Below are 20135 nucleotides of genomic sequence, written 5' to 3'. Positions count from 1 at the left end.
TAAATTGTGGGTTATTTAGCAGCTTACCAATAAATGGAAGTGACTAAAATAGTTTTGTAAACTTCTACAAAATTCTAAGAAGGTTTTGTGTCTGTTTATTTGATTTAGGTTTCTTACTGTTGAAGAAAAGAAGAAACTAGGGCATCTTTGTAAATTGCTGATTGACCAAGGCCGAATCGAGTATTTACAGCAGAAGGGATTCCGTCCCGCTCTTCAGTACTATACAGATCCTTTGGTGTCTTTGGAAAATGTATTGTTGACTGCTTTACCAAAACATTCTTCATTACCAGAGACAACTGCTTAATGGAAAAGAAATTTTGAACAACTTCTGTCTTCCACAAAAAAAATAACATTTTAAATTGTATTTTTATATTCATGAAAATATAGTTTAAATAGCAGATAACGTGAACTTTAAAAAATGTTGTGACCTCATGGAACTTTGGTAATAGCTTTTTTACTTTAGAAGTTCAAACATTAGAGAATTCACCAAATTCCCAAAGTAATCCTCTTCAGCAGGTGTCTTGAATTCTATTATCCATCTGTATTTTCAGAGATTGATAAAGTAGTTGGACAGTTCACTTGGTTCTCTGAAACACACACAACACGTCAACGTATGAATAGCACATTAACTTTCTATTTGCATTAATTTTGGAAATTTATTTTCCTTTGATCTTATTTAATACTTCTTATTTCCCAAATTCAAGATGTAATGAACAATTGTCAGTTTGTACAAGGGCCAATTTGAGAATTTGGCTTATGTATGGATTTTATTCCATGCAGAGCTGGAAAGGATAATCAATTAGGATTTTTTTCTAATGTAAACAAATTCAGAGATATTCACAATCAATTAATGAGTTCACCTTCAGATTTCCAGAGCCATACCTGTATCTATATATATCAGAATTTGTCCATGACAAACACCAAAACTAAAGAGATGTTTTTAAGGAAAAAAACTGTTTCACTTCATTTTTTTAATTGGATAATTACCTAGTTAAAACTTCCAAAAGGATATTTATAAGCCTAATTGACAAATTAAATTGAAATCTGAAGATAGATTCTGAAGTTAATTTGGTATCTCATATCCTTTAATAAGCCATTTTTACATGTGTAAGTACAAATATAAGTATGTTGTCTTCTCTTTGGGAAAACAATTTAGAATAAGGTGGAAATTAGACAGTGAAACCAAAAACCTTCTCACATTTAGGCCTCATTTAATTCATAAGCAGTTTCTATGCACAAGCAAATACTAAACCAAACATATGGTAAGACTGTTATTCTTTTCCACATCTTATCCTTGATTTGTGTCTGCCTTTATTTGTAAAAATTGTCTTAGTCATTGGTACATTTGCCAAGACAAAGATCTAGAATTATTAATGTTAGAATGATATTCTTAGGTAACTATTTTTATCCTGTAAGTCTGTGATTATATGAATTATAAATTAGAAGCCTAGCCTATTTTTAATTCCTGACCTTTCGACTTTAATCTCATGTTTTCTGAGATTACCTGGGTCCCAAAGCCAACCCTCCTGCCTCTCTGCTCTCTGACCTTGGGCAAGCTGTTTAATCTCTTTGTGCCTCAATTTCCTCCTCGTAAAATGGGGATGGTGATGATGATGATACCTACCTCACAAGGTTGTTGTGAACATCAAATGAGATAACATGTAAAATGCTTAGAACAGTTCCAAGCACAGAGTGAATACTCAGTAAATATTAGCTATTATTAATGGTAGTAATTCATGAACCTTTTAATAAGATAATAGGCAGACTTGGTTTTATTATCTCTTTAAGTTGTAACTTTTTTTCTCTTGTTAAGTTTTATGTCAAATGTTATTAAAGTAGCTTGACTATTTTTTAAGTTAATTACTCATGTCTCTCAATCAAGAGAACATAAATGAAGATAATACATCATTTAATAATTAACCTAATTTTACTGGGTCAGGCAATGGTACTTTGCGTCATACAATCTGTTTTGCATCTTTCGACTATTTATGCCCAGAAATAAAAGATATGCTACAACAGACATAATGTCAGTTATGTTTCATCAAACATACATGCATGCATGAAAATTAATACTGATACAGTCTTGTGGTCCATTTAGCTGAATGATATGTTTCTGACAATGATTCCAAGTACTTTATGGAAAGGAAAGCTTGTCCTTCACCACGGCAGCCGTAGGTCAAGATTATTGTTTTCCCCAACCTTGTTTATTTCCCTTAACATATCATGAGAAAGTGACTGTGTGGGATGTGCATATTGCTATTCCTTGGCCTGCAGAATTTCTCAGATTGAGTAAACCCCTTTTAAACTTCAGAGTCATCTATACAACTACCTCTTCCTGCATATCCCACAGATTTACATTTACTGTGTTAGAACTGAAGCTCATTTTCCAGTTCTGCCACCTGATTCTGCCCGCCAAATCAACTTCTGTATTTCCTTTCCCCATCTCAGCATCACCATCTCTCCAGTTGCTCTGATCGAAAACTGAGATTCATCCTAAACTCCTCCCTTTTCTCAACTTTATTCAGTCATCAGTTCTGTCTCCTCCTTATCTTTTATATGTTTATCCTCCACTTTCCAAAACCAGGCCCCAAACTGTTAGGTTTTTACTTGTCTTCCTCCAATCCATCCTGCATGCTTTTGCTTCTTTGACCTTGCTACAACAGATCTAATCATCATTTCCTAAACATCCCCTATTGGATGTTGGTCAAAATTATTTCCTCTAGCTCAAAAAATCTGTAATTGTTTGCTCACATTATACTCATTCTTCAAAGTAACTATTTGAGTATGTAACTAAAATCTATCTTTTAACTCGAAAACTCTCGACATTTTAGTGAATTATAAAACCATGATTTCTATTACTAAACTGTTTTCATTAACAGAGAATTTTGCTCTTTGTCTCTTCCCTTAACCTTGGATTAAGTTAAAGGCTTTCCTTCTTTAGTTTAAAAAAAAAAAAGTGGTTTAATTCTAAATTATCAGAGACTAAGTGATTGAAATCTGTGTATCAAAACCTCACATTTTAACTATTGGTTAAAATCTGTTCTCTTAATATTTTTCATTCCTAGGCAAAATTTTATTTTGTTACTTGTGGATTGTTGAAAATGGGGAAATGGCAAGGAAGGTAGTGTTCTAAGAGTAAACTGACATATATGACAAACTGATAGAGTGAGAGAGTGGAGCTTTAAGAATCCCATCTTCATGCACTTGATTGTGCTTCGAGTGCTTGGCCAAAGAAATTTATTTTATTTTCTCACTCCGCTTGAAGGTCTTTGACTATCTTTACAATCCCTCTCTCCAAGCCTTTATCAAAATTGTGAACCGATTTGAATTTTGCCTTTTTTCCCTCCCACAATGTTGACCAAGAGACCAGAATTTGACAGAAAAGCTAAGGTGAAATGAGAAATCTATAAAGAAATTAATATATATAAACATTCCTTTACCAAAAAGAATATTTAACCTGTGTTACGTACAAATGTCCTACCTGCTCTTCTCCGTGACTCCTGTATGTATGTGTGCATAAACTGAAGTCCGAATAATTCCCGGTCCTCCTCATCATCTGCACTTTCACTGGGAGGAAGTGTTACTTCCAATTTCAATGGATTGTCTCTGAAGTTGACAAACCTAGCAGTTCACCAAAAAACAGTATTTTTATAGGTGCCATAGAAGTGTACATTTATTTCCCTGGAGAAAGATCAAATGATAATATTCTAAATTACTCTCTTTAACTGGTTTCAATAACTGAACATCTTGGTGAGATGTGATATATCCCAAGAATCTTTAAGTTTCTTTCCTAGAAGAAAAAAATATTAGCTTTAGACAACTTATTTTCACAGCTTGTAAAAGTAACTCTTAGTCTGTAGCATATATTTAATGTGCTACAGTTTAACTTCCAAGAACAATTCTAATGCATCTCAAATATACAATTAATGCTAGGAACTTAAAGTTTCTAGATATTTAGTAGACTCAATTGTGTGTTATCATTGTGTCTTCACCATCTAGTACAGAGCTCAGGAGTTGCTGAAGAAGTGAATGAATGATTTTGTTATGGAACTTGTGGGATTTGATGTGAATTCTCATGGCTTATGCTGTCAGGAAATTAAATTTTGGAAGGAAGATGCTTGAGGGAGTTCTGATAGTAATTAACTTAGTAAAAAGTTACATTTGCCTTATCTGTAACATAATTGCCTGTGTACATTTGTAGTTATTTAGAAGGAAAAGGATCACTGTTTTATGCTTTAGGTTTTTGTATCACAGATGAGGCTTGTTAGCAGTTATAAAGATGATTTTCATGAAAATGTCACCAACAGAGGGCATTCTTTAATGCTGATAAATCTCGGTACAGCTTTAATTTCAAGGATTCTCTATTGAATATTTAGACCAGTATTATATGAATCCTATTTATAAATTATAGGATTTCAAAGATGGAAAAGACTTTTTAAATGCATTCATATGAATTGAGAACTCAAGTCTATTTATAATAATTGTTCTATATTACTTTATTATGTAGCCAGAAGGGAACATGTTGGTTTTGTGTGTACAGCTTTTTACCTCAGATTGGTCATCTCTTCCATGCATGATGGAATATCTTGTAGTTTGTTGTTGCTGAGAACAAGAGTACCCAGATTTTTCAGATTGCTGATAGTTTCTGGCAAACATGTTATTTCATTCCGTTGCAGCCATAATGTGTGTAGATTTTGCATTCTAAAGAATTAGAGAGGTTTCTGCAATTAATCACACATAATATAAAAACCATGTTTCTTATTTACTTAAGAATCAAAGAAATGTCATCTTTTATAACATCTCCTTTAACCAGTATACCTATGAGTTAACCGACTTCACACTACCTGATTATTAGGGAAACTGCATCAGGGAGTTAATCTCTACAGTACAGCTCTCATGTGGTAGTAGAAATAAAATCAGCATATTCTAGAATTCTTTACTATTCTTATAGAATTTCTTAAAGAACTGTTGTAGATGTTATCTAATTTGTATTAGAATCTTAAGAGAAATATCAGAAATTATTAATATGACCATTTAAGTCAAGGCAAAGATGCATAATGGTTACCGCATGGATCTGGGGCCAGGCTGCCTAGGTTCAGATCTGAGCTTGCACACTGTGATCTTCAGCAATTTAGCTAACGTCTCTGCGTTAGTTTTCTGATCCGTTCATAAGGTGCACGGAAGTGCCTGGCATGCACTAAGCAGCATTGTTATCGTGGCATATTCTTGTCGATTTGTTGAAGTCAGATAGCCAGTTTTTCTCTCCCAAAACCCTTTTACTTAATTTGGAGTAAATGAAAATATTCTGTTAAAAAGTAGCATATTTAAAACTAAATGGATCTATTGTGATTGGTTATACTTGGGATCCCATTTGTTTTATTTCTTATTTATCCTAGATGACTTCAACACATCTATTGCATAAAACGTTTTTTATTTTACCTTTCTATAGTATCAGGAAGTTGTTCAAGTCTGTTGCTTCCCATGTCAAGCCACTCAAGGGCAGGCATGTTCAACACAGCAGGAGGGATTGTAGTAAAGTGGTTCATACTCAAATCAAGGTGAGTAAGCTTTAACAAATTGCTGAGCTGAAAAGGAAAGCAAGGTTTTTAGAATAAATGTCCACAGTGTAAAGTACTAGAACACTCATGTTGATAAAGGAGATATTTCACATCAAGGAATGTTCACGTTGTGCTTGGGCTGTAGTTAGTCCTAGTAGTTCGCAACAAATTTGAAATAAAAATAAAGCTAAGTAACCTCTAGATAAATGAAGAACTCTCATAGAAAGTTCATCTATTCAAAAAACATTTATCTCCCAAAATAACCAAGTTCCAAAGTTTTCAGAACCTGCGTGGCAGAAGCTTTTTTCTTCTTTCTGAGAATAAACATACCTTATGTTTTCCTTTCATCCGGTAGTTGAGATTTATATGGGAAAACCCAAGCTTCCAAATAATAGTTATCCTTAATGAACCCCCTTCTTCATGCCTGCTGCTTGACATATGCTATCTCAGTCATAAAACTTACTGTTTGGCAATTCTATTTCTTAAATGAAAACATCAATAAAAAATTTATTAAGAATAATATAACAGATACCAGTGTGCTCAGCTTAACAAAGACAATGTGTTGACATGACGGCACCCTCTGTGTACTCCTCCCTTCCTCCTCTCCTGAGGTAACTCCTGTCCTGAATTTGATATTTATCATTCCCATGCACTTTTTTAATGTTTTTATTATACATAAATATATGTTTTCTGTATATTTCTCTATATGTTTCATAAAATTTAGTATTTTTATATGTTTTTAAATCTTATTAAAGGTTACGATACTGTACTTATCTTTCTTTAACTTGCTTTTTTCTCTCAGTATCAGTTTTTAAATGTATTCATGGTGATGCTTATAGCTCTAGTTTTGCATGTTAAAATCTCCCTTTAGTTATCTGTGTTCCCCACCCCCAGTCTGAGAAAGCTGTGAGTACATGAATCATCCACTCTTGTACTTTAAATTAGTGAATAATTCTGACATCAGCTTACAAGGTGAGTACCTTCTTTCCATTTTATGGACAAAATGGCTTAGATAGACTATGTAACTAGAAATGATAAAGCTATGATGTACAGCACTCAAGTTTTCATGGACCTAAAGCCACAAAATTTCTTCCCTCTTTCCATATAACACCAGTGAAAGTTTCACAAGATGTGAGAATTTAGTTAACTTTTACAAAAAACTCTCCATTTATCTAGGAAGATTCTGTGTTTTATTTCTACCTCAGGACATGTTCAGATTCATTCTGCTTTAACACCACAAAAAAGTAAACAAATACGATGTTTTGTGAGTAATGCAAAAAAGCGGGAAGCTTCCATCCAGTAGGATGTTTCTCCAGCTTTAGAATTCAAGGCATGAATAAAACGTTTTTTCAAAATCTGTCGTCAGACTAAATTTTTCAGAGGGTTCAGAATAGAATATAAAAAGATTGTTTTTACATTAGCATAAGTATGTTTGTATAGGGGCTGCCCCATGGCCTAGTGGTTAAGTTCAGGTGCTCCGCTGCAGGCGGCCCAGTGTTTCGTTGGTTCGAATCCTGGGCGCGGACATGGCACTGCTCATCAAGCCACGCTGAGGCGGCATCCCATATGCCACAACTGGAAGGACCCGCAACTAAGAATATACAGCTATGTACCGGGGGCTTGGGGGAGAAAATATTTTAAAAAAATGTATGTTTGTGTATACAATGTGTGCAATTTTATGGCTGAGCGGTGTCTCACGTTGCTGATATATCAGTGGTTCTAGAATCCTTTGATTTTAGAAGATTGAGAAGATATTAAAACTATTGTAATCAGGGGCCAACCTCGTGGCCGAGAGGTTGAGTTTGCGCACTCTGCTACGGCAGCCTGGGGTTTTGCCAGTTTGGATCCTGGGCGCGGACATGGCACTGCTCATCAAGCCATGCTTGAGGCGGCGTCCCACATAGCACAACGGGAAGAACCTACAACTAGAATGACGACAATAGAATGTATGGGAGGCTTTGGAGAGAAGAAGAAGAAAAGAAAAGATTGGCAACAGATGTTAGCTCAGGTGCCAGTCTTTAAAAAAAAAAAATACTATTGTAATCTAACAGTCTTAATTTTGCATATATGAAAACAGACCTAGTTATAAAGTAGTGTGTTCAAGGCTACACAGCTACTTAGAGGCTACACTTGAAAATAATCCCAGGCTCAAGATCTCAGTTCAGTATTTGTTCCAGTAAAATCTATTTCTTTAAGTGAAGAAATTAAGATAAAGAGAGGTTAATAGACATGCCCATATTCACACAGCTTTTTAGTTACAGAACCAATCCTAGAAATAATCAAAAGAATTAAAAATTAGAAATAAATATGTATTGGCCCTCTTGTAGGTATAAAGAAATTATCCCTGTGATGATCATCTTTATCATAAGCAAGTGCATACATTTCATTAAATTGAACTGTTATATGAAGAGAGAGAGACAGATAGAAAACACTATGTTTTAAAACTTACGGACAAAGAACAGTTTAGTGATTACCAGAGGGAAGGGGCATGTAGGGTGGACACAAAGGGTAAAGGATCACGCTTACGTGGTGTCTGACAAATAATGTACAACTGAAATTTCACAACGTTACAGACTATTATGACTACAATAAAAAATCAAAAAAACTTTTACTTTCAAAAGCAATAATTATTGGTGGACATGTTTACTGATTTGGAAGGCAAAAAGTGGTTCTCACCAAGATACATTGGGAGAAGGGAATATTCTTTCTATTTTATTTTGAGCTTTATTATTTTTCTTAACTTTTATCTTGCAAAGTCATTGTTTTCAAGGCAAAGCACCATGAAAATTTCCTTTTCTGATTCTTAGAGCATCAAATATGTTTGAAAAGTAATACAAATATCTATATCTCTAAGTAATCAGTTTAGTTTTACCAATAACAAGAGATCATACCACTCAAGGTTTGAAGGCTTTCCAAGCCCGTTGCCTTGCTTTTACTTGGTAGAGCCTAGGAGGCTACTTTTGCTAAAGGTGAAACACTTCTCCTAGACTGAAGAATTCATGTCTTATCATTTAACCTCTATCTCAAAAATTGATCACTTTATAAAAATGAACTAGTAAAAGGTTTTTTCTATCACTACATTGTGCTTTATGATAATCATTTATGCATTTAATGAGCATTTTATTAAGTCACAACTACAACCTAGGCTGTGTCCTCAATCCTGGGAATAGAAATAAGACTCACTCTGTCCTTCAAGGAGATCACAGTCTAGTCAACAAATGACGTCAGTACTGTGACAATAATAGAAGTATCTTTTATGCTAAACAGATCTTTCTCTAGTTAAAAACATGCATTATACTTATAATAATAGGAAATGATTTTCACTAAATATTTTCTGAAATAAAACATAGCATTTCTTCATTAGTGTTACTTTTAACGATCATGCAATTGAGCACTGTACCACTAGTAGATGGAAAATATAATCCCTGGCATTTATATCTTTCTGACCTCTTGTGGAAGATCACATATATCTCTGTTAACAGCAAGTTCTAGTTTCTCCAAGCTGGCACAGTGACTTAATTCCTTGGGGACAGTCTTGATTTTGTTGTAACTAAGAATCAGTTCCTGAAGTTTAGTGAGCAGTCCTACAAAAAATAACACACAGTAGGGAGCAGATGGATATAAAAGAATGTTTCCAGTTTAAAATAAGTATTATAGTGTACCTTACCTGCCAATTTCATATTGGCAAATTCACACTTCTCAGGTTCTCCCCCTTTTCCCAGTATGTGTCCTGCCCCTTCTTCAGATAAGGAGCAGGTTTATCACTGCTATAGGCAAAAATACTTTTTTTTTTCATTCTGTTTTGTCTATACTATATAGTGACCAATTTTCCATTTGGGGATTTTTTTCTCATTTAAGGAATTTGATTTTCTTTCTTGCCTTCAACCTGTTCTCTTCTAGGAGGAATAACTGAACCAGCAATATTGTTTCCAGAATCTACACAATAATATTTCCAAAGAGATTTTTCTTGCATTGAAATCTCATCTTGAATCACCTCAGTAAATCCAGAAGCTTAGATCCCTTGGAAGCTTCAATTTAGATTACATGTTTAAAGTTTTCTCAACTCTTGGGGCTATATAAAGATGAGACCTTTATTCCATGTATCAAAAAATATTCTCAACAAGAATCACAGGAATGAAAGCAATTTTCCTTACCAATTCCTCGAGGTATCTCTGAAATTGTGTTTCGAGATAAATCTAACACAATGAGGTTCTGGAATCTTCCAATGAATTCAGGGATTTTCAACAAACCAGTTCTATGAAGTTGCCATTCCTGTAGCTGTTTCAGTCTCAGTAGAGAAGAAGGGAGAGTCTAAACTCAAAAGAAATCACAGAGTTACTATATTACTTAAATTGTTTTAGTATCATGCCACACTGAAGTATGATTGTAGAGGTATAATTTGATTTCTAAAGGAACTTTGGAATATTTTGTCCTTAATGGGTTGATTTCCAGGTGCTGTGTATTATTTCTAAGTTTTAAGCCTTTACTCTTTTTAGGGGAGGTGCTAAACCTTCAAACCCCAATCATAGTAGAAGAAACAAAAATAATATATCTTGATCAACAGTGTACACATATAGAACTGTGTCCTAAAGATTCTGTTGTATTAGGCTTTCTTAGAGTACAAATGCTATTGAAAATGGGAATATGGTAGTTAATTGAAATCAGAGAGAAACCAAAAAAATCATTTTAATCAATAATTCAAACTTCTCTTCCCCTTTTGTTATGAAACATTTTACAAATATTTTTTAAAGAGGATTTTTTTTAATTTAAGGATTTTAAGAGTTTAGATTATTCTGATCTCTATACCTTTTTCCTTTCAACCTAAAAGAGCCAAAAGAGAAAATAAAGGAGCTAACCTGCCAGCTAAATATACCAAATGTATAACCCAAGGGGTAGGGACCCTTGTAAAAATTAGTGTGCCTAACGTAATTAAGCAACTGTATGTCTGTATCTGTGTGTGTACAAGAGAGAGAGAGAGAATGTGAATCAGGTGGTGGACCTAAGAAAAAAATTAATATCCATTTCCATTTTGTGAAGTTTTAACTGAGTGTTTGCTTTGGAAAAGCTGTATGAGTTTTGTTAGGCAGACTGTCATCTTGTTTGTGAAAAATGAAAAATTGCTTATTAGAAGGATTAGTAGGAGAACTATGACAAATGACGTGAGTTTAGGCAGAGTTGAGACAAATGGATGGAATTTTTGCAAAAACAATTGTGAAGTTATATTTCTTTTCAGTTGTTCATGAAGCCCAAATTCATTTGGTCTATTATTAAAATTAGAGTTTCTAACTATTCCAGTCTTAATCACACTGTCTCAGAATCATTCTCTCAACTCTCCCACAAAATGCAAAACATAGAAAATCAAATATTACTTCTGTAAAGCTTACCGTCCATTCCTCTTTTTCTATCTTCAAAATGACTCTTCCATCTTCGCTGGTGACCCTTTCTTTTAGCTTGGTTAAACTTACTCGTTCTTCCCAGATCCGCACTAGCCTAGAGTCCAGGAAATCATTTTAGTTCACAGGTAATGACATAGGTAGCAGTCACTTTTATATAAAAAAGTGACCCATGAAAAACAACCATTTGATTGATAGTATCTGGAAACAGACAAGAATTTATTTTGCAAGAATTACACATAAGATTAGTATCATAAATGCCCTATTTTTAAGTTTTTGAAAAGTATCATAACTCTCCATAGATTTTTTATAACAGCTTTGTTAAGATATAATTCTCCTACCATAAAATTGATTCTTTCAAACTATACAGTTCAGTGGTTTTTGGTGTATTCACAGAGCGATGCGACCATCACCACTGTCTAATCCCAAACATTTTCCTTGCTCAGAAAAGAAACTGCATACCCTTATTAGCAGTCACTCCCTATTCCTCTCCTCCAGCTCCTGGCAACCACTAACCTACTTTCTGTCTCTATGGATTTGCCTATTCTGGGCATTTCATATACATGGGATTATACAATATGTGTCTTTTGTCTCTGGCTTCTTGTTGTTTTGACTTGGATTAATTAAATATTTAATCCACAGATATTTTAATAAATAAGTCTTTTAATAACTTAAAAATAGTACAGTTCAACTTCAGAGTTAAATTGTATATTACCACATTCCAGTTTTTTCCAGATTTTGTTTTTCAGATAAAAAAAGTACAAAATCTTTGTCATTCTGGAGCATGTCCTCACTGATTTTGGGTTCATCGCAAACATATGTAAGAATAATATCAAGCTATAAAATGACTAGCAAAAGGTTTTCTCTGTACTAGAAATTTTTTCATGTATGAAAAATAGAAAATAAGTTTAGAATTGAAATTTTTACAATTTTAGCCTATTAGAATGATACACAATCAAATATAAGCAGTCGTCAAAGAACATAAGTTTAATTTGAGTATTTGCTAAAAATCTCTTGACATCTTAGAATTAATATGTATTCTTAGTTTTGCGTCTTAGCTGATCTTCAACAAGGATTTTATTTTAATGAACAGAAAACTAAATATCTCTAAAAGTGTAATATTTGCTCTCTATATATTTTGTTTTTGCAAAATATTTCTATAGAACCTTTGTATTTTCATTTGCTACCTGTCTGAAATTTAATCTGCTAACAAGTACACTGTGGCAATAGCTATGTGTGGCCTTCTAGACTGAGCAGCTAAGCTTCCAATAGATGTGGTTAACTGAGACAAAATGTATAATGCCGTCTATTCAGTTACATCACTTTTTATAAAAATAGAGCTTTTCAAACAGTAGGCATAATGATTATTGATTACTTATTACTCACTACGAGATATATGTATTTCACAGCAAGATTTAATGACAAGTGCAATTAGGTGTCTTATTCCCTAATCTTTAACTTGAATTACAGAATTCATCAAACACCCCATTGTATGCCAAATATTGTGTTAAACGTGTACACAAAAAGCTCTGCCCTTAATGAGTTTACTATTATTAGACAAGTCTATTTCCATCTCTATAATGATTCCTAAATTCTTTCTGGCGCTGAATTTCTGTGATCTAGTCCAGAATCTATCACTCAATTTGGTGACCATGAGCAAGACATCTCACCTCTATGGGCCTTGCCCGTAAAACGTGGGGTTGGGATTAAATAATGTCCAAGGTCTCTTCAGCTCTAGTATTCTGTAATTCCTACACTGCTTATTTTAAGCTTGATGTCCTTTCAAGTTTTGAATAGAAATTTTCTACCTCCTCTAAGACCTTTTATTATAGTCTAAAGCCTTTCTCAGATGTTGTCATACCAACTGTTACCTAAGTGCTTGATTTTTTTCAAGGCAGCTTGGCATCAAAAAACAATGAGGACAATTTCTGCTTAAACTTTAGGCTTTTTGAGCTAAATCTTTAGCCACTTTTAGCTGAGAGAAGAAGCCTTAGATTATATTCTTGCTCTTTTTCCTCCTTGCCTGATGTTTACAAGAGAACTTGAAGCTGCTGAAATTAAATGATTCTTAGCTAGATGTGTAATAGGTGAAATTCAGAAGTTTAGAATTAAGTCGTGATTCCTGACAAAAAAAATGGAAATGTTTTATTAAGAGTACTCCAGATCAAGTTTCTTATAATTGTATAATATAAACATAATTGATTTCATAAGGGTAGCTTAAGATATAAAGGGCCAATCTAAGAAAATACAAGACCTGAGATGAATATAATGCTTACTGAGTCAGATTGCTTGGGTGTGAATATCAGTGTCATATTTATTAGCAGGGTGATTTTTGAGAAGTTACTTAGGCCTGTTCCTCAGGTTTTCCATCTTTAAAAATAGAGAAAATAAAATTGCACCTATGTGTGTGACAGGCTGAGTGTCTGACTCAGTGGAGTGCTATTCCAGCCCTGGATCACTTGCCCAGAAAAGCTAACATATCTTATTGGAGGCACTATTATTTTGGTTTTCCTTCTCTCATAATGCAGTTTAATCCTCCTCATGACACTGTTTCAGCATGTTGAGAGGATTAAATGAGGTAATGCAAATAAAGCACTTAGGAGTGCCTGGTAAAAAATCTTAATTTGTCTAAACCAATCATACAATCTCATTCCCATAGAAGGTAACTGGATTAGGGGTGTGCAAATGACCCAGTTCTAGCCAATGAGAGGTAAAGGAAAGGTTTGCTGGGGAACCTCAGAAAAGTCCTCTTTCTTAAAGAAGAAATATAAATAGTTTCCACTCTGCTGATAACATAATAATGCCTGGCTGTGAGGCCTGGAAGTGTACCAGTCATCCTGTGACATTGAGAGAAGCTAACCCAAGGACCAAAATGACACGCTGAGATTAGCAGTGGAAGGTGATAAAAAGAAGCTGAGTCTTTAAAGCTGTTGAAGCTTTGGAATTGCCTTACCTCAGGACTTCCCTGTCGCTTTAGCCATTTTTAGTTGAGTTTTCTTTTATTTGCTAACTGACACAAGATCATTTTTTAAATTCACATATAACATTATATTAGTTGTAGGTGTACAATGTAGTGGTTTGATATTTGTATATATGGTAAGATACAAGACAATTTAATGTTTAGAAAGAGACCTGATAAATGAGAATTGTAGGGAGCTATGTCGAATGTATGAGGAAAGGGAGTTCTTGCAAGATTTGTAGAGTACTTTGGAGACATCCAATTAGGAAAATAGGGAGATATGAAGAAGGCAGAGGAAATGAGAGTCAGACTATTTAAGTATAGCCCAGATCAAGGAATCAGGTGATCCACAGGGGTCCTGGCTGGAACTCAGCTCTTCAAATAGATGAGAATCTACAGTACATTCTACTGTCAGGTGTTGTTTTAGATCCTAGGGAATATAATGTTGAACAAACAATCACTGAAAAGTCGATTAAATAATATTATCAAACTTTGATGAATGTTGGGCAGAGTCCTGTAAGGACCTGGGGTAACTACTATTTTCACATACAGACAGTTGTATTTTCTTGTGGCCCCATCACATAATCTCAACTGAGTTAGGTGTTTCCTTTAGGTATATTTTGAGTTTTCAGTAAGTGAAAATCTCTATCAAATTCAATATTAAGGTGTTTAATACATGCTCTTTTCTGTAATGAAGATATGAATTTTCACTAATTCAAAATAATAAATGTTATAGCATACTTCTGTTGAAATTCCTTCTCTCGCTGCAGCTCGTCATTGTGTTTCTGTATTCTTTTCTCCCAAACTTCCTTTACAGCATTGACAGCCCCGGTACAAACCACATTTTCTGACATGATTTCTCCACATTGTCATGGAGTCACCGACTTCATTAATTTCTGAATAGCTGGATCACAGATGCAATCTCAGAAAGGACCTAGCTGTATCAGAGAAAAAAAGCAACGTGTTTCAGAATGTTCACTGAGTACTGTAGTGATAATAGCTTGTATTTATTGAGCACTTTCCATGTTCCCAAGACTATTTTATCCACTTTACATGCCATATCTCACTTAAGAATCCTCATAAAAATACTGTGATATGGGTACTTTTATTGTCTCTAATATACAGATAAGAAAACTGAGCCTTAAGGAAGACAGGCAATTTGTTCAAGGTCTCATATCCAATATGTGGCAGAGGTGGGAACTGAAACGAAGACTACTTCCCTATGATGTAATTCAGAATAATGAAAAACTGCAACTAGTCTGCATGTCCAATTATGGGAAAATGGCTAAATAATGGATATATAAAATAAGATAGGTATCTTGGAATATCTACCAAAACTAGATGCTATATGCACAAGCTAGAATTCAGTTAAGTGGTAAAAGATTGGGATTGTTCGCTCTTGTGTAGAATAAATTGCAAGTGGAGAGATGCAATATTGAGAATTGTGACCTGAATCTCAGAAATGAGAGGAAAGTAATAATAGGGGAATGGTTATGTAAATTATGGTAGATCCATTTGATGGAATGTTCTTTACCTTACAAATAATGGTATTGATTTTTCACCAAAGTATATTAGCAATAATGAAAGAATTTGATTCGTAATTAATTGAATTATTTCCTCCCAAATTCAGGAAGTCAAAATGTCCACAATCACCACTTCTATTCAACATTATTCTGGAATGCTATAATGCAAGGAAAGTAAATAGAAAGGTAGAAAGTGGGGCCGGCCTGGTGGCGCAGTGGTTAAGTGCACACATTCCGCTTCAGCAGCCCAGGGTTCGCCAATTCGGATCCTGGGTGCGGACATGGCACCACTTAGCAAGCCATGCGGTGGCAGGCGTCCCACATATAAAGTAGAGGAAGATGGGCACGGATATTAGCTCAGGGCCAGTCTTCCTCAGCAAAAAGAGGAGGATTGGCAGCAGATGTTAGCTCAGGGCTAATCTTCCTCAAAAAAAAAAACAAAAATAGAAAGTTTGGAAAGGAAGAAGTGAAATTTGCAACAGCATCGGGAAACAGGTACTCCCATTCACCAAAGGTAGCAGTGTATATTATTATATTCTCTATGGGGATAAATTTGGTAATATCAATCAAACTTACAAATACACATTCACACGTGTAGGAATTTATACTGCAAATGTTTTCAAATGTAAAAATACATATTACACTTATTCACTGCAGTTTTTTCATAACAGTAAAAGATTGGAAACAACATAAGTTTCCATTAGTAAATTATAGTAGATCCGTATTATGGGAAATTGTATAGTTCCATAAATAAGTAAAGCGTTTTGTATACTGATATGCCATGATCTCCAACATGTATGACTCTGCCAAAATTTCTTTATCTATTCAAATGAATGTGAATATTTGGGTTCCAGATTTTTGCCATTATGAGCAATACTGTTTCTAAAATTCTTGTTCTTATCTTCTTGGCGCTCAAGTGATATTGTTTCTATTGGGTATATACCTAGGATTAGAATTGGTGGATCACAATCTATGTGAATGTTCAAATTTATTAGAGCCAAATTGTTGTCCAAAGTGATTGTGCCCATTTATACTCTTACTACAACTGCGTAAGGGTCCCCATTGATATACATCCTCACCAACACACTATTGCATAAAATGATATCTCATTGTGGTGGTAATAAATGAAATGTGGTGTATCCATACAATGGAATATTATTCGGCTATAGTATATATAGTACCGGTATATGTGACATCATGGATGAGTTTTGAATAAAATTATGCTGAGTGAAAGAAGCCAGACACAAGACTACATATTGTATGATCCCATTTATATGGAATCTCCAGAATAGGCAAATCCATAGAGAAAGGAAGTAGCTTAGTGATATCCAGGGTCTCTGCAGCGGGGGATATAGGGAGTGACTGCTAAGGGTAGAGTTTCTTTTGTGAGTGATGAAAATCAACTTTTGAAGTAAATCGACCTATGGAAAAGCAAAGAAGACTTATTTATGGCTACAGAACAGAAATGTCATACATCTTGAAAATATAAAAATAAACGTATTTTTAACAGGATGCGGAAGAAGGAAATGAAATGTAGAGAGTAGGAACACCAATGTCCACATCTTCAAAGTGGGAAGTCAATAGATAGTGTCTGTACTTTATGGAACAAGAAGTAGAGATTTAAATATTTGTTTAAAGTTATAAAGTCAGGGGCTGGCCCAGTGGCATAGTGATTGAGTTTGTGCACTCGGCTTCGGCGGCCTAGGGTTCACAGGTTCAGATCCCAGGTGCAGACCTACACAGCACTCATCAAGCCATGCTGTGGAGGCATCCCACATGCAAAATGGAGGAAGATAGGCACAGACGTTAACTTAATGACAATCTTCCTCAAGCAAAAAGAGGAAGACTGGCAACAGATGTTAGCTCAGGCCAGTCTTCCTCACCAAGGGAAGAAAAAAAGATAAAGTCAATTGTCCCATTTGCAACAACATGGATGGACTTTGAGGGTGTTATGTTAAGTGAAATAAGCCAGACAGAGAAAGACAGACACCATATGATTTCACTCATATGTGGAAGATAAACTAACACATGGGAAAACAGAACAGGTTAGTGGTTACCAGAGGGGAAGGGTTTGGGGGGGTGGATATAAGGGATAAAGGGGCACATATATATGGTGACTGACAAATAATAAGGTACAATTGAAATTTCACAATGTTATAAACTATTATGACCTCAATAAAAAAAAGTTATAAAGTTAAGACAGAAACTAAAAATAGGGATATAATTCTATGGGGGTGAAAGTGAACTTAAGCATCATCTTTCATAACGAGGCTCCACAGATAGTTAAAAGTTGTTAAGAAATAGAATATAAGTGCCTTTGAAAAGGAAAAAAGAAACATGGAGATGACCACTGAAAACTAAATCCTGACAGTTAAGATGGTTACTTCGATGGTAATAGAAATGGGTAGAGAATATTGCTTTTCATTATTAGTCTCTAAATTATTGATTTCTTTAAACTAAAAGTATGCTCCGTGTATGTGCTTGTGCACACACGAGAAAGAGACAGAGAGGAGAACTGTGTTACAGAGAAAAGTTTAAAATTTCAGAATTGATACATAATTGGCAATATGCACAAAATGATTAGGAGAGAGTCCCTATTTTGAAGTAGTGCATGTAGAAGTTACACAGGAACAGACTGTGTTATCTTTTTATCAACAAGAAACCTTGGGATACGTATGCTCATAATCCAACTACTTGAGTATATCCCAGTCAACCTATAATCTATGTCTCCGATTTTAGCAAGTTTGAAGTATTTGTTTATCAAACAATAAATTTTTTTAAATCCCAGGTATCTACATGTAAATGTGTATTTTACTAGACATTTATAACCATTCATGTGCTAGTTCACTTCCTCAGTTCCCATTAAACTTTAGTCAGCCTTCAATTTTCCTATAACACCAACCAATTTGCCTTAGAGGAGAACATGTCACTACAAGTACAAAATGCTGGACTATAGTCAGAAGATTGTTCTGTTGTATGTATTTTTGCCTCTGGCATAAGATTGTGTCCTCTACCTTGATTATTACTGTGACAGAAGAGCTCATAGCGTGGCAGTGAGGTAAGAATGACAATGACATGACTGTTAAGAGTTGACTTCCCAAAGTCAAGAGAAAGCAAAAGAAATACAATCTCAGAAGAAATGCTTCTTAACTTCTAGGGAAATCAGTCTTCCAGAGGAAGACAGCTACATGAGTGACTGTCAACCCCCAAAGAGACTTTCAAATTCAATTGCAAGTTTAGTTGCCCATTCCAGCAAATACAGACACAGTAAAGGCATCATCAGCAATCTATTTATATGTGAAGAATGCAAAAAACTGTTTTGGAAAATACTTACCATTGTCGGTGGATGCAGAAGCTGACATGCCCAAAGTTAGCAATTAGCAGCTAAGAGTGGATTGCAGGAAGAATGGTTTTCAGTGTGACTCCGAATGGTTTAAATCCTCAGTCAGACTATAACCAAGTGCAATGTAATGTCAGCCTAGTTCTAATTTTAGTTCATGGATAAAGCTCAGAATAGCAAGAATCACATGGAGCGTCTGTGGATCAACTGACGATGTATGTGAGTGCATTCCCGACACTGCAAAATGCTGTACTAAAGGTCTTATGAAACCAGCGGGCATAATTATTTCTAGGCTCCTGAAAAATAATTCCTATTGAAGTCCTAATTTCATGACATACCTTTTGAGTATTCAATAGAATTTAATGAATCTGTTTCAAGCAGAGAAACTTGGAAATATGTGGATATATAACATAACAAAAACGCTATCTTCTAAACAATAGATCTGTAAATATTTAAACCAAAGGCACTGAGGCTGGCCCGGTGCTGCATGGTTAGGTTCGTGTGCTCTGCTTTGGGCGGCCCAGGGTTTTCCTGGTTCGAATCCCGGGCGCAGACATGGCACCGCTCATCAGGCCATGCTGAAGCGGCATCCCACATGCCACAACTAGAAGGACCCACAACTAAAAATACACAACTATGTACCGGGGGCTTTAGGGAGAAAAAGGAAAAATTTTTAAAAATCTTTAAAAAAAATAGAGGCACAGATGCTTCAGAAAAAAGAAAACTTAAGGTGTGGATAAACATGGGTAACAGAGGAGCCCCAAGCTTCTGCTGCATCCAGGCTTCACATTTAATTACCTCTCACTCTTTTTCTCTTCAGTCTACATAGATAGGAGTTAATTCCAGGTTCTTTAAAAAATTATGTATTTATTTTTTGAATTGGTAATATATACACATGGAACAAAATTCCACCCCCTGGCCCCGGCTCCAGCCATTTAGTTCTCTTCTCTGAAGAAAATCACTTTTGCCAGTTACTGTCCCCTTCCAAAGATGGTCTGTGTGTTGACAAGCATAAATATCCTATATTCTTTAAAAACACACACGTGTGGCACACACACACAAATGGTAGCATACTGTATACATTGTTCTATACCATGTTTTCTTCACTCAAAATATTCTGGAAATTGTTTTGTATTAGTATATTTAGAGTTACATCATTCTTTTTAATGTCTACGTAGCACTTTGGTGTGTAGGAGGATCATAATTTATTTAGTCACTTGGGCACTTTGGCAATTTTAGTGCTTTTATGTGCCCGATTATTCCATAGAAATTTTCTAATGTGTCTATAATGAATACGTTCACTGGTTATGGAGATGCTCAAGGTCACAGAAAGAGTAAAGAAATTGTGACCAGAACCTAAAG

General features: G+C 34.9%; 2 protein-coding genes across 5 annotated transcripts in view; one reads left to right on the top strand and one right to left on the bottom strand.

Moving 5' to 3' along the window:
* TRMT13 (tRNA methyltransferase 13 homolog) overlaps positions 1-2020 on the top strand; it is a 32857-nt gene extending 30837 nt beyond the window's left edge. For both annotated transcript variants that reach the window (XR_011532428.1, XM_008508379.2), the window contains exon 11: positions 109-2020. Coding sequence is in view for 1 of the 2 variants with exons in the window: in XM_008508379.2 (XP_008506601.1) it covers positions 109-304 (196 nt within the window). In the remaining variant the exon portion in view is untranslated. The remainder of the gene's footprint in view (positions 1-108) is intronic.
* Positions 76-19024, bottom strand: LRRC39 (leucine rich repeat containing 39). Of its 3 annotated transcripts, none has more exons than XR_011532429.1 (9): positions 18768-18958; positions 14652-14848; positions 10943-11048; positions 9713-9869; positions 9006-9142; positions 5440-5585; positions 4549-4701; positions 3482-3681; positions 76-587 (listed from the first exon to the last, which is right to left on the bottom strand). XR_011532429.1 is itself a non-coding variant. In XM_008508283.2 (9 exons), the coding sequence occupies exons 2-9, from the start codon at positions 14762-14764 to the stop codon at positions 532-534; spliced, it is 1008 nt and encodes a 335-aa protein (XP_008506505.1). In that variant the 5' UTR covers positions 14765-14848; positions 18768-19024; the 3' UTR covers positions 76-531. The 3 variants fall into 3 exon arrangements, 1 of the variants encoding a protein (XP_008506505.1); XR_011532430.1 differs by having other exon boundaries at positions 3482-3790; positions 18768-18908; XM_008508283.2 differs by having other exon boundaries at positions 3482-3621; positions 18768-19024.
* Positions 19025-20135: the final 1111 nt, after the last annotated feature.

This window comes from Equus przewalskii, chromosome 24 (assembly GCF_037783145.1).
Source record: "Equus przewalskii isolate Varuska chromosome 24, EquPr2, whole genome shotgun sequence".
Taxonomy (NCBI): Eukaryota; Metazoa; Chordata; class Mammalia; order Perissodactyla; family Equidae; genus Equus; species Equus przewalskii.
This window is presented reverse-complemented; position numbering and strand designations above follow the sequence as displayed.

Bases quoted from the DNA above. Each gene is read 5' to 3' on its own strand.
- LRRC39 (XM_008508283.2), bottom strand. From the start codon at position 14,764: ATGTCAGAAAATGTGGTTTGTACCGGGGCTGTCAATGCTGTAAAGGAA. The intron at 5,586-9,005 runs GTCAGAAAGATA...TTTCCTTTTCAG, and splicing joins TATGTGATCTTCCACAAGAG to CTCAGCAATTTGTTAAAGCT. The intron at 588-3,481 runs GTAGGACATTTG...TGTGTGTTTCAG, and splicing joins GGAGTCACGGAGAAGAGCAG to AGAACCAAGTGAACTGTCCA.